At 41.0% G+C, this 14,039-nt stretch overlaps 1 protein-coding gene and 1 non-coding gene across 3 annotated transcripts in view; both read left to right on the top strand.

Annotated features, from left to right (window-relative positions):
- The first annotated feature begins 4,323 nt into the window (after positions 1–4,323).
- SMYD1 (SET and MYND domain containing 1) overlaps positions 4,324–14,039 on the top strand; it is a 36,720-nt gene continuing 27,004 nt past the window's right edge. The window contains exon 1 of one of the 2 annotated variants that reach the window (XM_007533896.3): positions 4,324–4,537. In XM_007533896.3, coding sequence (XP_007533958.1) covers positions 4,401–4,537 — 137 coding nt within the window. In that variant the 5' untranslated portion in view covers positions 4,324–4,400. The remainder of the gene's footprint in view (positions 4,538–14,039) is intronic. The other variant, XM_060187361.1, reaches the window with a different exon arrangement.
- Positions 8,571–8,761, top strand: LOC132537768 (U2 spliceosomal RNA). The gene has a single exon (XR_009549220.1). It is a non-coding gene; the product is annotated as a U2 spliceosomal RNA (small nuclear RNA).

The following is a 14,039-nucleotide window of genomic DNA, read 5'->3' as shown; positions in this document are numbered from 1 at the left end:
AACATCGTGGGCCCCTTAGAACATATCTAAGATACACTTACTTCTTCCCACATGAAGACCCCTAATTTCTCTGCTCTATTCCCACCTTTGGGTTCCTGTATAGTAAACAGTTTGCCCTGATTTATATCTTACAGCCTTCAGCCACCAAGTTTCAGACACTACTATGATTCCATCCTGACCTCCCTGGGTAGACAACCTCACCAATATGACCCAGAATCTCACCTTTCCAAAGCCCTAGCCCCCCTAGGGAAAGATAGAAACTGGTGGGGTATGGATCAATCTGCCAACACTGATGTCTAGCAGAGAAGCAATTACAGAAGCCAGACTTCTCACCTTCTGCACCCATAAAGAACTTTGGTCCTAACTCCCAGAGGGATAAAGAATAGGGAAGCTTCCTATGGAGGAGATGGGACACAGAACTCTAGTGGTGGGAGTTGTACGGAATTGTACCCTTGTTATCTTACAATGTTGTTAATAATTATTAAATCACCAAAAAAAAAAAAAAAGTCAAAGTGCTGTTCCTATCATCTCATGTCTGCAGCCTTCCAGCTCAGACTTCTCGCTGAGCTGGGGGTCATTTGATTTGAGCTGTCTCATTTTCCTCTCTTTTTCTACACCCTTCTGAATCTAGACATGTAGAAGAAAGGCTGAATGGCTATTGAAATCATCAACAATGGAGTTGCTTCTGTCTTCTTAGAGGAGAGAAAGGCTCATCTATAGGATCATGATTGTAAAGAGCAGGCGAGTACAAGCCTGTCATCTCCAGCAAAATACTCTATTGTCACATGGTTCTATCCATGTTGGTCCTTAACATGATCTCCCAGGAAATGCAGACTGAATCTACTTCCACATGCTGGTGTATGATACTGAAAATAGCTCTCCTATTTTCCCTGAGTCTTTTCTTCCCTAGTAAAACATCTCCAATAAGATTTACGAAATCCTTTCAAATTTTCTGTGTGCTTTTCCTGATGACTGATAGCGCTTGGTTCAGGCAGTTCTTCCATGTGGAGAGCATTTTAGAAAAGTGAGGGGGTGCCAGGCATGGTGGCATGCGCCTGTGGTCCCAGCTACTTGAGAGGCTGAGGCTGGAGGATCACTTGAGCCCAGGAGTTCTGGCCTGCTGTGAGCTATGCCAATTGGGTGTCTACACTAAATTCAGCATCAGTATGGTGACCTCCCGGGAGAAAAGTGAGGGGGTAACTTTTGATTGTATGACTTCTTTTTTTATTATTTATTGATTTTAAATTTTATTTATAAAATGGAAACAGTGACAAAACCATAGGATAAGAGGGGTACAACTCCCACCACCAGAAATCCATATCCCATCCCCTCCCGATAGCTTTCCCATTCTTTAACCCTTTGGGAATATGGGCCCAGGGTCATTATGGGGTGCTTCTTAGCGGTGCAGCCCGACAGTGGGAGGTCTGGTTTCTGTAATTGCTTCCTGACTGAACATGGGCACTGGCAGGTGGATCCCATTGTTAGGATTTGCTGTATCATACCCAACATCAGTGTAATTTATGTCCTTTGACATTATTTATATATAGCTGTGTCTTATAAAATAACGCCACTGGTTTCTTCATTTCTCCCTGGTCTAAGCTTTTAGAAAAGTCATTATTAGAAATGTATTAACAATTTGAGATTACTGTTAAAGTTCAGTCTGGTTACACGTTTGAAATCTTAAGTACTTCTGTTCTCCTGGTCTAAGCTTTTAGGAGAGTGAACATTTCAAAGACTCAGCTTATGGTCTGCACATTAAAGAGTTTGAGACATTCAATCAATTTTTCCCCCTCTCATATTAATTAAATAGTGATTTATACGACTACAAGTTAATAGGAGTGTACATAAACACCATTCCCACTACCAAAAGACTGTGTCCCGTCCTGTCCCCACCCCACCCCCCCAAACCCCTAGTGAAGTCGAACATCCACCCTTACCCTCCACCCAGAGATTTTTACTTTGGTGTCCTATTCCAAACTCAGTCAGATCCTGCTTTGAGTTTCCCTTTCTGTTCTTCTTTCTCAACTTCTGTTTTTTTTTTAATTATTTATTTATTCCCTTTTGTTCCCTTTGTTGTTTTTTATTGTTGTGGTTATTATTGTTGTTGTTATTGAAGCCGTCCTTGTTGGATAGGACAGAGAGAGATGGAGAGAGGAAGGGAAGACAGAGAAGGGGAGAGAAAGATAGACACCTGCAGACCTGCTTCACAGCCTGTGAAGCAACTTCCCTGTGTGTGAAGCGACTTCCCTGCCTGTGAAGACTTTCCTGCAGGTGAGGAGCCTGGGGCTCCAACTGGGATCCGTAGGTCAGTCCTAGCCCTTTGCACCACGTGCGCTTAACCTGCTGCGCTACTGCCCGACTCCCGTTTTAATTCGTTTTTATAAAGGACCAAGCGCTGTGTTTTTCATCCTTATCTGTATTAACACCTCTAACCCTCATATGAATTCTGTGAGGGAGAAATGGTTACCCTTGTTCTGTAGGCTCTCTTTTCTGTGTGTATGGGGGATGGTGTTGGTGGGGGTGGTTAGAGTCAGAATGCAAATGCAAATTTACCAGACTCAGAAGCTAGTGCTTGAAAACTACTACACTCGCAGCTCAGGAGCACAAAGTTGCTGTAAATAGATCCATCCCAGAAGCTAAAAATATTACAAGGAAGATAAGCCCTAGCTCAGGATCTGAAATTCTTTCTCTTCCACTTCAGTGAGAGCTGCCAGAACAGTGAGGCATTTAGTTTGCTGGAATTTTGGAATTGTTCCTCTGACGTCCTGACTCCTGGGCAAGGACAGAGCAGGTCGATAGTTTTCAGGCAGCAGACACATGGTTAAGGGATACTTGGTAGAATGAGATCTGGCTGGGCTAGTGGCTCCTTCTGTGGGATACTTGGTAGAAATGGAGGATTGTTATCTTTTTTTTCTTTTTTAAATGGGCTTTGAACATGTTTATTTGCTGATTTTCATTTTAAAAGTTTAAAAAATGTCTTTACTTTCTTTTTTTAAATTTTATTTTAATGAGAGCGAAATACAGAAAGACACAGTGCAAGACCAGAGCACTCACTGCTCAGCTCTGGCTTCTGCTGGTGTTGAGGATTGAACCTGGGACCTCAGAGCCTCAGGCATGAAAGTCTTGCATAACCAAGACTTACTCTGTCTCCTCAGCCCTCCTCAGCCCTCTTTACTTTCAATACAAACTTCTATTTAGTTAGTTTTTAAAAACTGAGCTAACATTGCAGTAGTACATTCATATAGGTTTCAGATATGCTTTGTTATAAATCATCATGTACATATATGCTTTTCAAAAGTTCTGTTCTGTCCTTGATCATACAATTGACCTCTTTGATTTATCTGCCCTCTCCACCTTTGCTTTCGGGTAAATACTGATTCATCTTGCAGTCTAAGAAGTTTGCTTTATTTTGGTGTATTGCACCTAAGCAAAGGACTCTGGGGGTGGGGGGAGGGGAAGTATTCAGGTGCTGGAACTTGATGGTGAAGGAAGACCTAGGTGGGGAATTAGAGTGTTATGTGGAAAACTGAGAAATGTCACATATATACCAACTACTGTATTTTACTGTCGACTGTAAACTATTAATTCCTAAACAAACATAAATAAATAAATATAAAAAAAAGAAGAAGTCTGTTTTATTTAGTTAACTGAAGCAGAGGGTTTTATTTTTAAGACTTGTCTCCTCTATCCCTTTGTGTCCAGCACATATCTATCTTCAGGGATGCCCAGAGCAGGGGACTCTCAGATCACCATGGTTCTGTGGGAGCCCCAGATAATTGGAGAAGAGACAGGCAGCCCTTGGAACCTAAATAGTTTAGCAGCAGCTATTTTCTGCAAACAGTTCACCCATGGGAGAGAGTAGGGGGTCAAGGGGCCTATTTTCACTTGAGAACATTGCAAGCCTGCTGGGGAAGGGTCCCAAGAGCTGTGAGTATCACTTCTCCTCCTCTCTCAGACCACTTCAGCTGTCTACTCTGGACTGACAAAGACATCTGGCTGCTAAAAATACCCTACACACCAACTGCAACCTATTACAACTCAAGCTGAGCATGACTGCAATCCAGGACTTAGCTTCTAGAAAAATAAAAATTCTTTTCAGACGTTTGAAAGATGCGTTCAGGTTCAATCTCAGAAGCTCACAAACTCATGTTGACTTTGCACTCTGTCACCTTTGCCAGGTGATAAAAGGGACAGATCACTGATCTCTTTGCCTGTTCCCTCCCAACCTCCAGAAAAAATGGCAGAGGTGGGAGAGGGGAGGGCCAAGTGGTGAGAGGGGGTAGGGAAGGGGAGGTGGCTTGTCCATTTATAGGTTTGTTCTTTGGGATGCTGAAGGTGCTGAAATAGCAGCACGGACAAGCCACTAGATGTTAAATCCCCGAGCTGCTTGAAAGCCTGAGATGACTATAGGGAGAATGGAGAATGTGGAGGTCTTCTCTTCTGAGGGTAAAGGCAGGGGTCTGAAGGCCACTAAGGAGTTCTGGGCTTCAGATGTCATCTTTGCAGAGCGAGCATATTCAGCAGTAGTGTTTGACAGGTATGAAGTGTGGGGAGCTGTCTTTTCTTTCTTGTTGGTTTGGCTGGTGCCACACTCTGCTCTCAAAAAGGGGAAAGAGACAGATTCTTTGTGATCGTTTTAAATGACTGACAGTTGTTTTCTGGTGTAACTTTTTTTTTTTCTCTGAAAGGGTCATCCCCAATGTGGTGTGCTCTTCTTCTTCTAGCGTTTGCCCTTCTTCCGTAGCCAGTCAACAGCGTCAGGTTGAGCCTGATGTAAAGTTTCGAGGTGTGCTCTTATTTCTAAGAACAAAGACTTTGGGGGTTCTTTATTGCGGAACCAGTGGACTTGGCTAAGTGAGTGCACTGTGTGTGGTGAAGGTGGAGGGAAGGTGGGTGTAGTACCATGTGAAACATTTTCATGCAGAAACCCCCTTGTTTTTAACTTCCTGGAAATGTCACATATATCAAAGGGCATTGTAATTACTGGGACTTTAAGAAAGTTATCCTAAGTCTATAATTATACCAAATCTACTTATGTTTGAAGAATTAGATTATCACTAGGAAAGCTGGACTCACTTTATCTTCCCTACTCCTAATTGCAGTCCCCTCTATCTTTCCTCAGAGCTAATCTTGTTATGCTTTTAATGTTTCCTGTTAAGAAAGTTCTTAAGTGTGTGTGTGTGTATTACATATATCCACACTTATGAAAATAAATAGCTACAGCTTTTTTTTTTAGAAATGACATCTTCCTTCAGATATTATTCTAGAGCTTGTACATAAAATATGATATCACTATTTCAAGAGTAATGAAATTAGGATAATTGGTGTACATGAGGTTAAAAGGGATTTTTTAAAATAAGTCTAAAGACATTTTTTTTTTAAAGTGGCTTACCTAAACTTGTCATTGCCAAGTTTTTTTTTTTTTAGTTAATTTTTTTTTTTTTTTTTATTCTGAAAGGGTCATTCTCAATGTGTCGTGCTCTGATTTCTGGGAACAAAGGCTTTGGGGGTTCTTTCTTACCACACCAGTGGACTTGGCTGAGTGGGTGTTCTGTGTGTGGTGAAGGTGGGGGAAGGTGGGGGTACTCTGAGATGACCTGGAGAAGCATCGAAGCAAAGTGGTGCTTGTTCTGTCTTCTTTCCCATTTTAATCTCCTGGTGAAACTGAGCCAACTGTAGACATGAAACCTGACTGAGGAGATAGGACTCGATCATCCACAGAAGTCACTGTATAATAAAGAAGTATGCTGAAATCCATGTTACTGTAAGCTAAGATTTCTCCCTATTCTCCAAACACAAATATAAAGAATGGTTTTATTTTTAGCCAAGTTCTGCTTCAATTGAAAGTTACTGCAAGCAGTATATGATATATATGCTTGTATGTAAGCATGTATATCTGTGTATATATGTATGCTATGAAGCATAGCAATAATGGAATACCTATAAATTCACCTTAAGGGATTTGGGCAGTAGCGCAGTGGGTTAAGCGCAGTAGCTCAAAGCACAAGGACTGGCGTAAAGATCCCGGTTCGAGCCCTTAGCTCCCCACCGGCAGGGGAGTCGCTTCACAGGCGGTGAAGCAGGTCTGCAGGTGTCTTTCTCTCTCCCTCTCTGTCTTCCCCTCCTCTCTCCGTTTCTCTGTGTCCTATCCAACAATGATGACATCAATAACAACAATAATAACTACAACAACAATAAAAAACAACAAGGACAACAAAAGGGAACATAAATAAATATAAATTTTTTTTTTTAAATTCACCTTAAAAAGAATATTCCAATTGCATCTTTTTGTATCCTGTTTCAAGCCTATCTCAAAGGTAACTATCGTTCTAAATTTGATCTTAGATTTTCTATTTACTTGTTGCTGTTCTTTTCCTCCTCCCCCTTTTTGCTCCCTCCCCCCTCTTTCTCCTCCTTTATTTTGCATTGTTGGGACTTCACCACTCCCAGTCAACATTTTTAGACAGAGAGACAGAAACATACAGAGAGGGAAAGACATTACAGCACTGAAGTTTCCCCAGTGTGGGGGGTGCAGGGCTTGAACTTAGACCATAAGCATAGCAGACTAGGCGCCTTCCTTCCATGGTGAGCTATCTTATTGCCTCATCCCTGCCAATTTTTTCTGGCCCCTTGTATTTTGAGTATTTATATTATCACATGCACATCAACTCCTAAATAGTGTATTATTTCATTTTTATACTTTGCTTTTGGATCTTAAGTAAATGATTCCATGTGGATATATGCCCCTGGCTTTTTTCTCTCAGATGTTTATTATTCATTCATATAGTCTTGTGTAACCAATGAAACCAATCAGTTCTGTGTGTTTGTGTGTCACAAGTTGTCTTTCTTTTAAACAAAGATTATTATTAATTAATTAATTAATTAATTTTATCAGAGCACTGTTCAGCTCTGGCTTATGATGATATGGAGGATTGAACCTGGGACTTTGGAGCCTCAGGCATGAGATTTTATTTGTTTTTATTTATTTATTTATTTTGGATTGTATTTATTGTTTTACACTGCAGTCATTTTCACATGAGTATAATTTCATTAAGTGCCTGGACCGCAAAGTTCTCTTACAACCCTCTCCCCTCTCCCTCCCCAGAGTTCCTTGCTTTGATGAAATGCATCATGTTCAGTTCACATTGCACTTTGCTTTCTCGCTCCTTGTCCTTATTTATTAGGTCTTGCTTATGAGTGAGATCATCCAATATTTGTCCTTCTCTTTCTCAGTTTACCTCACTTAACTTGATGTTTTCAAGGTCTATCCAAGGTGATGCAGAGGAGATGACTTCATCATTTTTACAGCTGAGTAGTGTTCCACTGTGTATATATACCATTGTTTTCTTAGTGACTTGTCTGTCATTGAACATCTGGGTTACTTCCAGGTTTTGGTAACTACAATTTGTGCTGCTATGAACATAGGCATACATAGATCTCTTCTGCTAGGTGGTTTTGTTTCCTTTGGATAAATCCCCAGAGAGAAATTGCTGGGTCATAGGGTCTGTTTCTAGTGTTTCAGATTGTTTCCTACAAGGGTTGAACCAGTTTACATTCCCACCAGCAGCGTGGGAATGTCTGCTTTTCCCCACATCCTCTCCAACATTTGTTGTTACCGTCTTTTCTAATATACGACATTGTCACAGGTGTAGGCTGGTATCTTATTGCTGTCTTTATGGCATTTCTCTGATAATAACTTTGAGCACTTTCTCATGTGTCTGTTGACCCTCTATATCTCTTCCTCTGTAAGGTTTCTGTTCATATATTCACATCATTTTCTGATTTTTTTTTTTTTTTGGTGATAAGTTTACAGATATATTTATGAATTTTGGCTATTAGTTTTTATCTGAATTATATTGTATAAAGATCTTCTCCCACGCTGAAGAATGTATTTCTGTAAGGATGATGGTAACTCTTTGCTGTGCAGAAGCTTTTCAGTTTGATGTAGTTCCATTAATTTTTTTTTAAATTTCTTTATTGGGGAATTAATGTTTTACATTCAACAGTAAATACAATAGTTTGTACATGCATAACATTCCCCAGATTCCCATTTAACAATACAACCCCCACTATGTCATTCATCATCTTTCATGGACCTGTATTCTCCCCACCCACCCACCCACCCCAGAGTCTTTTACTTTGGTGTAATATTCCAATTCCATTTCAGGTTCGACTTGTGTTCCATTAATTTTTTTAACAAATATTTATTTACTTATTTTTATTGCTACCAGGGTTAGTGCTGGTGCTAGGTACCAACACTATGAACCCACTACTCCTGACAGCCATTTTGTCTTTCTAGTTTATTTGATAGACTAGAGAGAAATTGAGAGGGGAGGGGAGATAGAGGGTGAAAAGGACAGAAAGACAACTGCAGACCTGCTTCACTGATCATGAAGTATTCTGCCCCCCCCCGCCCCTTCAGCAAGCAAGGATATTAGATACTTGTATTTTTTTCTGGTTGGTGTTGGAAGGAGTCTTTCAGACCACTGAAGTAGAAATTCCATCTTTTTCAGTAGATCTACAGATGAGATCTACATGAGGTATAACTTCCTACACTATGAATATAAGCTATCACTTCTCAGCCTTTTGGCTAAGATCAACTACAGTATCTATTCTTATCAGTTTAATATCTGATACATCCTCTATGCAAGGACAATATATTAAATGGATTTTTGGAGCAGGGAGATGGAACAGGGTCTTGCTCTGTCCACTCCATGCATCGACCTGGTATTGCAGTAACTCCAGGAATGGTGCACTCTTGATGAGGAATAAAAACAAACAAAAACCGAAAACAATCTCTTTATTAAAAAATAAAAATCTTTATAAGTACCATATAAGTACCATGTGATAACTGACTATGCCACTGGAGCTACAAAATTTCCTTTTTTTAAAAAAATTTTTATCTCTATTTATTTACTGGATAGAGACAGCCAGAAATTGAGAGGGGAGGGGGAAATGGAAAGGGGGAAAGACAGAGAGACACTTACAACCCTGCTTCACCACTTGTGAAGCTTTCCCCCTGCAGGTGGGGACCAGGGGCTTGAACCCGGGTCCTTGCGCACTGTAATGAGAGTGCTTAACCAGGTGCGCCACTGCCTGGTCCCAAGTTCCAAAATTTCTTTATTACCATCACCATCATCACCATAATCTTGAAACAATACTTATAGAAAATAGATACAGGGCTAAACTGGAATAGATTCAGAACTCATCATACGAAGAAATTTGAAACTTGTTTTACAGTTACCTCAGAGAACCTCTTATAGTATACATATACACATAAAAAAGGAAAAGATTCTAAACTTTTTCCTAACTGCCAGAATAATTAGAAACAGACACCTTGAACAGAAGTCACAGAGTCATATTTCAAGTCAAAATCAGAGACGGTGTGAAGTACTAGCCAGAGCTCAAGCCACTGAAGAGTTTAATAGGAGGACTGGGTGGTGGTGTGTCCAGGAGAGCACACCATTACCGAGATCAGATAAGATCATGTATGAGCATACTGTCACATGTGTGCAAGAACCTGGGTTTAAGTCCCTGGTCCCTACCTTTTGGGGTGGGGGAACTTCATGAGTTGTGAAGCAGTGGTACAGCTGTTTTGTATGTTTTTTTTTTAGCTTAGTATTATTTTTTTCTTCCTCTGATTTCTATTATGACTTTAATACTTTAACTTTGTTGAAGTTTTCTTCCATTGAACTTTTCTTTAGGTGAGCATCCTTGGGACTGCAGCTGTGAAGTCTTCATCAGGAAATTTATATACCTGTTCTGAATTTGGGGTTTTCTTCAAGCTACTGTCTTGGTCTGTCAGTGTGGATGATTCCTTCTGTCTTCCCATTATATTTGATGTTCTGTGAGGGTTAGAGCCAAGGGAACTTCATGGATGCTGGAGCAGTACTTTAATGTCTTCTCCTCCCATTCCCTTCCTTATTTTTTTCTCTCTAGGTATATAAAATAATAAAAAAAAAATTGGGACTTCCAGGAGTGGCCATTGAACAACAGGGAACAGAAATGACCCCTCCCCCCAAAAATAACAAATATCTTCAACTATAGACCTTACCAAACCCACCAGCTACAACTGAGACACCAAGTTGCAGATGCTGTCATGATTTTATCTTGACTTCTCTGGGCAGACAACCTCACCAATGTATCCTGGAATCTCTCCTCTCCAGAGTCCTACCCCACTAGAGAAAGATGGAAACAGGCTGGGGGTAGGGTCATCTCGCCAATGTCCATGTCCAGCAAGAGAGAAGCAATTACAGAAGCCAGAGCTACCTTCTGCACCCCCAAAATAATTTTGATCCATACTCCCAGAGGGGGAGAAATGATAGGAAGAAGAGGATAGAAGGGCTCTGAACTCCAATTCCATCAGGACCCAGAGAGAGAGGAGGGAAAACAAAAGGACATTTGGATGTAATAATAGTAATAAGGTTATAGCTTGGAAAGGAAGAGAAGATGGAACCAAAAAAAAATCAATTATATAAAAATATAGACAGATAGTTAAGCCATATCTACAACCTTAGGAGAAAACTGCTGTAGCTTATAATAAAGAGATTGGGGATTCATAAGTCTGGTGGTGGGAATGGTATGGAATTATACCCCTATTGACATGTAATTTGCTAAATCAATATTGAATCATTAATAAAATAAAAAAAAAATTTCAGGGAGGTCATCCAGCAACATAGTAAGCATTGCTGTATGTGAGGTCCATGGTTCATTCTCTAGTTATAGATCAAAAAACAAAAACAAAGGGGCCAGGTGGTGGTGCACCTGGCTAAGAGCTTACATCACAGTGTGCAAGGATCCAGGTTCAAGGCTCTGGTCCCCACCTGCAGAGGGAAAGCTTCATGAGAGGTGAAGCAGGGCTGCAGGTGTCTATCTCGCTCCCTCTCCTCTCTCAGTTTCTCTCTGTCTCTATGCAATAATAACTGAATAAAAAAATAAAAAATAAAAACTTAGCCAACACCTACTTAATTCTGCTTAAGGCACTTGAAGCACCCAGAAGATCATGCATATGAGTACATGTAGGGGAAAACAAAATTGAGAACATAGAGAGTTTTCCAAAAGAAATTACTGTCACCCAGGCCTTTTTTGAAATTCAAACCAGTCATAAAATTCTCTAGGTGCAGAGGAGCCAGCTGGGAGTTTTAGCTGGTATGACCCTCTGTGGGCCTGGAAGAACACCAGCATTAGTCATATCAGAGACACAAACACTTGTGTGACCTCTAATCTGATAACAGCTGAGGAGCAGGGAAGGGGATAAGTGATGCTATAAATGAACATAATCTAATAAAGGGATTAGTGAGGCTTTAAACAGTTGCTCAGAAAATGAGTGGATAGCAATTCATTGGAGTATTCCTATTACAACATCGAACATTTGGATGCTGAGAGTAACCACAGCAGAGTAGATGTATACGTTTAACTGGTCACTTCTAGCAGTCAAGGCGGGGCATGTTGATAGGTCATTGAATGCACTGATTGAACATTTCCATTAAATAATCCTTAAATCCAGACATTCAGGAATAATTTCTTTCTTAAATTATTTAGACATTCCTAATGCTTATTTACCCTTTATTTATTAATTCAGGATAGAGACAGAGAAATTGAGACAGATGGGGGGGGAGATAGAGTGGGAGAGTGACAGAGAGACACCTGCAACCCTGTTTCACTACTCTTGAAACATCCCTCCTGCAGGTGGAGACTTGGGGCTTGAATCTGGGTCCTTGTACATTATATTGTAAACATTCAACCAGGTAAGCCACTGCTCAGCCCACAATAATTTCCTTTTAAGCATAGATCAGGTCAAATGAAAGGTGTCATTGTCATTCAGTTGCATCTGAAGACGTGTTCTGAGCAAGGCAAGAGGGACTTGGTCATAGCCAGAACATGTGAAGTAATGCAGGCCTGAGTGGACGTATGCACCTCCTCATGTGCATTATGGCAGAGGAGATATTGGGAATTAACATTTTCATAAGAGATGTTCCAAATAATGTGGATGGGCTCTACCTAAGGCAGTAGTGCCACCTACATTCTTATGATAAGGTATGTCATAATCAGTGCAAATATGAATCCAGCAATTCCCTTTCAGGGCTGGCAAGAGTTGTTTAAAACAACACTAAGTAGACACCAAAGAGGGGAAATGAGCATACAAACTGTTCCTCCTCTCTCCAAGAGCCTTCCGTCACTCTTCTGTGCCTACAGAGAAAGGACATAGTAGTGAGAGTGGCTCCTTAGGTTCCCCCACAGTGTGGGCCTCTTTCAGACATTCTTTCTTTTTTCTTTTTTTTAATTTTTATTTAAGAAAGGATCAATGAACAAAACCATAAGGTAGGAGGGGTACAACTCCACACAATTCCCACCACCCAATCTCCTTAACCCACCCCCTCGCCTGATAGCTTTCCCATTCTCTAGCCCTCTGGGAGCATGGACCCAGGGTCATTGAGGGTTGCAGAAGGTAGAAGGTCTGGCTTCTGTAATTGCTTCCCTGCTGAACATGGGTGTTGACTGGTCGGTCCATACTCCCAGTCTGCCTCTCTCTTTCCCTAGTAGGGTGTGTCTCTGGGGAAGCTGAGCTCCAGGACACATTGGTGGGGTCTTCAATCCAGGGAAGCCTGGCCAGCATCCTGGTGGCATCTGGAACCTGGTGATTGAAAAGAGAGTTAACATACAAAGCCAAACAAATTGTTGAGCAATCATGGATCCCAAGCTTGGAATAGTGGAGAGGAAGTGTTAGGGAGGTACTCACTGCAAACTCTAGTGTACTTCTGCTTTCAGGTATATATTTTGCAGTAGTTTATGGATACATGTGCACATAAGCTCTCTCTCACAGAAACTGGTGTATATCTAGGTTATGGGACTTTGTTAGAAGGTGAACCACCTGAGATGAAATTAGAGTGTACTATAAAAGGAAAGGTCTCATCCGAGTAATGAAGCTGAAGGGTTGTCATTCCACACGTGAAATCTCTGGACACAGTCTGAGGTGAAGCATGTTGAAGTGGCAATCGTTGCTTTGGTTAGGTTGTGATCGGTGGACAGACATTATTTCTTAATATGGTGCACCTTTTGATCTTGCCAAGTAAATATTCCTGTCTCCTAGACAGTAACCCCTTTCCTACCACCACTCAATGCTGAATGAAGCCCCTGGCTTAGGCCAGTGCCTCTCTGTGGCAGAGCTGGCTATTTTCTGAGCAGAGACTTAGTGTATCTCTAGAAGGTCAGAACACTGCCTCCTTTCTTTTCTTTTCTTTTTTTAAAAAGTATTTATTTTTGAGAGAGATGCAGAGAGAGAAAGACACAGAGAGAAACATAAGAGCACTGCAGTACAGGGGATCGAACTTGGGACTTCGGAGCCTCAGGCATGAGAGTCTCTTTGCATAACCATTATGCTATCTCCCCCCCTGCCTCCTCCTTTCCTAGGTAAGACACTTCCCAGATTCTTCATCTCCACTGCATTTGGACAGGTTCTTCCTTGAGTCTTATAGTTATCAGCACTCTTAAACACACATTTCATTTTGCTTATTGAGTTTTTTTACCAGTCATGTTTGGGGACTGATGGAAGCTGAGGTATATGTCATGTTATCTTTAAAGTTCTCTATCTTACTGCACATGGATCCAGAGTCCCAGGTTAAATCCCCCGTACCACCATAAGCCAGAGCTGAGAAGTGCTCTGATAAAACAAAACAAAACAAAACAAAACAAAAAAAAAACCAATAGCAACAACAAGTGCTGGAGGGGCTGCTGGGGTAAAAGAACCCTCCTACACTGCTTGTGGAAATGTAAATGGGTCCAACTCCTATGGAGAGCAGCCTGGAAAACTCTCAGAAAGCTAGAAATGAACCCTCTCTATGACCCTGCAATTCCTCTCCTGGGAATACACCCTAAAGAAGCAAACACACTCACCCCCCTCCAAAAAAAAAAAAATCTGTATATACCTACCATAGCAGCACAATTTGTACTATCCAAAACCTGGAAGCAACTCACATGTCTGACAAAGATGAATGGCTAAGAAAGTTGTAATATAATACACTAATAGAATACTACTCAGC

This window comes from Erinaceus europaeus, chromosome 3, assembly GCF_950295315.1.
Source record: "Erinaceus europaeus chromosome 3, mEriEur2.1, whole genome shotgun sequence".
In the NCBI taxonomy this organism is placed as follows: domain Eukaryota; kingdom Metazoa; phylum Chordata; class Mammalia; order Eulipotyphla; family Erinaceidae; genus Erinaceus; species Erinaceus europaeus.
This window is presented reverse-complemented; position numbering and strand designations above follow the sequence as displayed.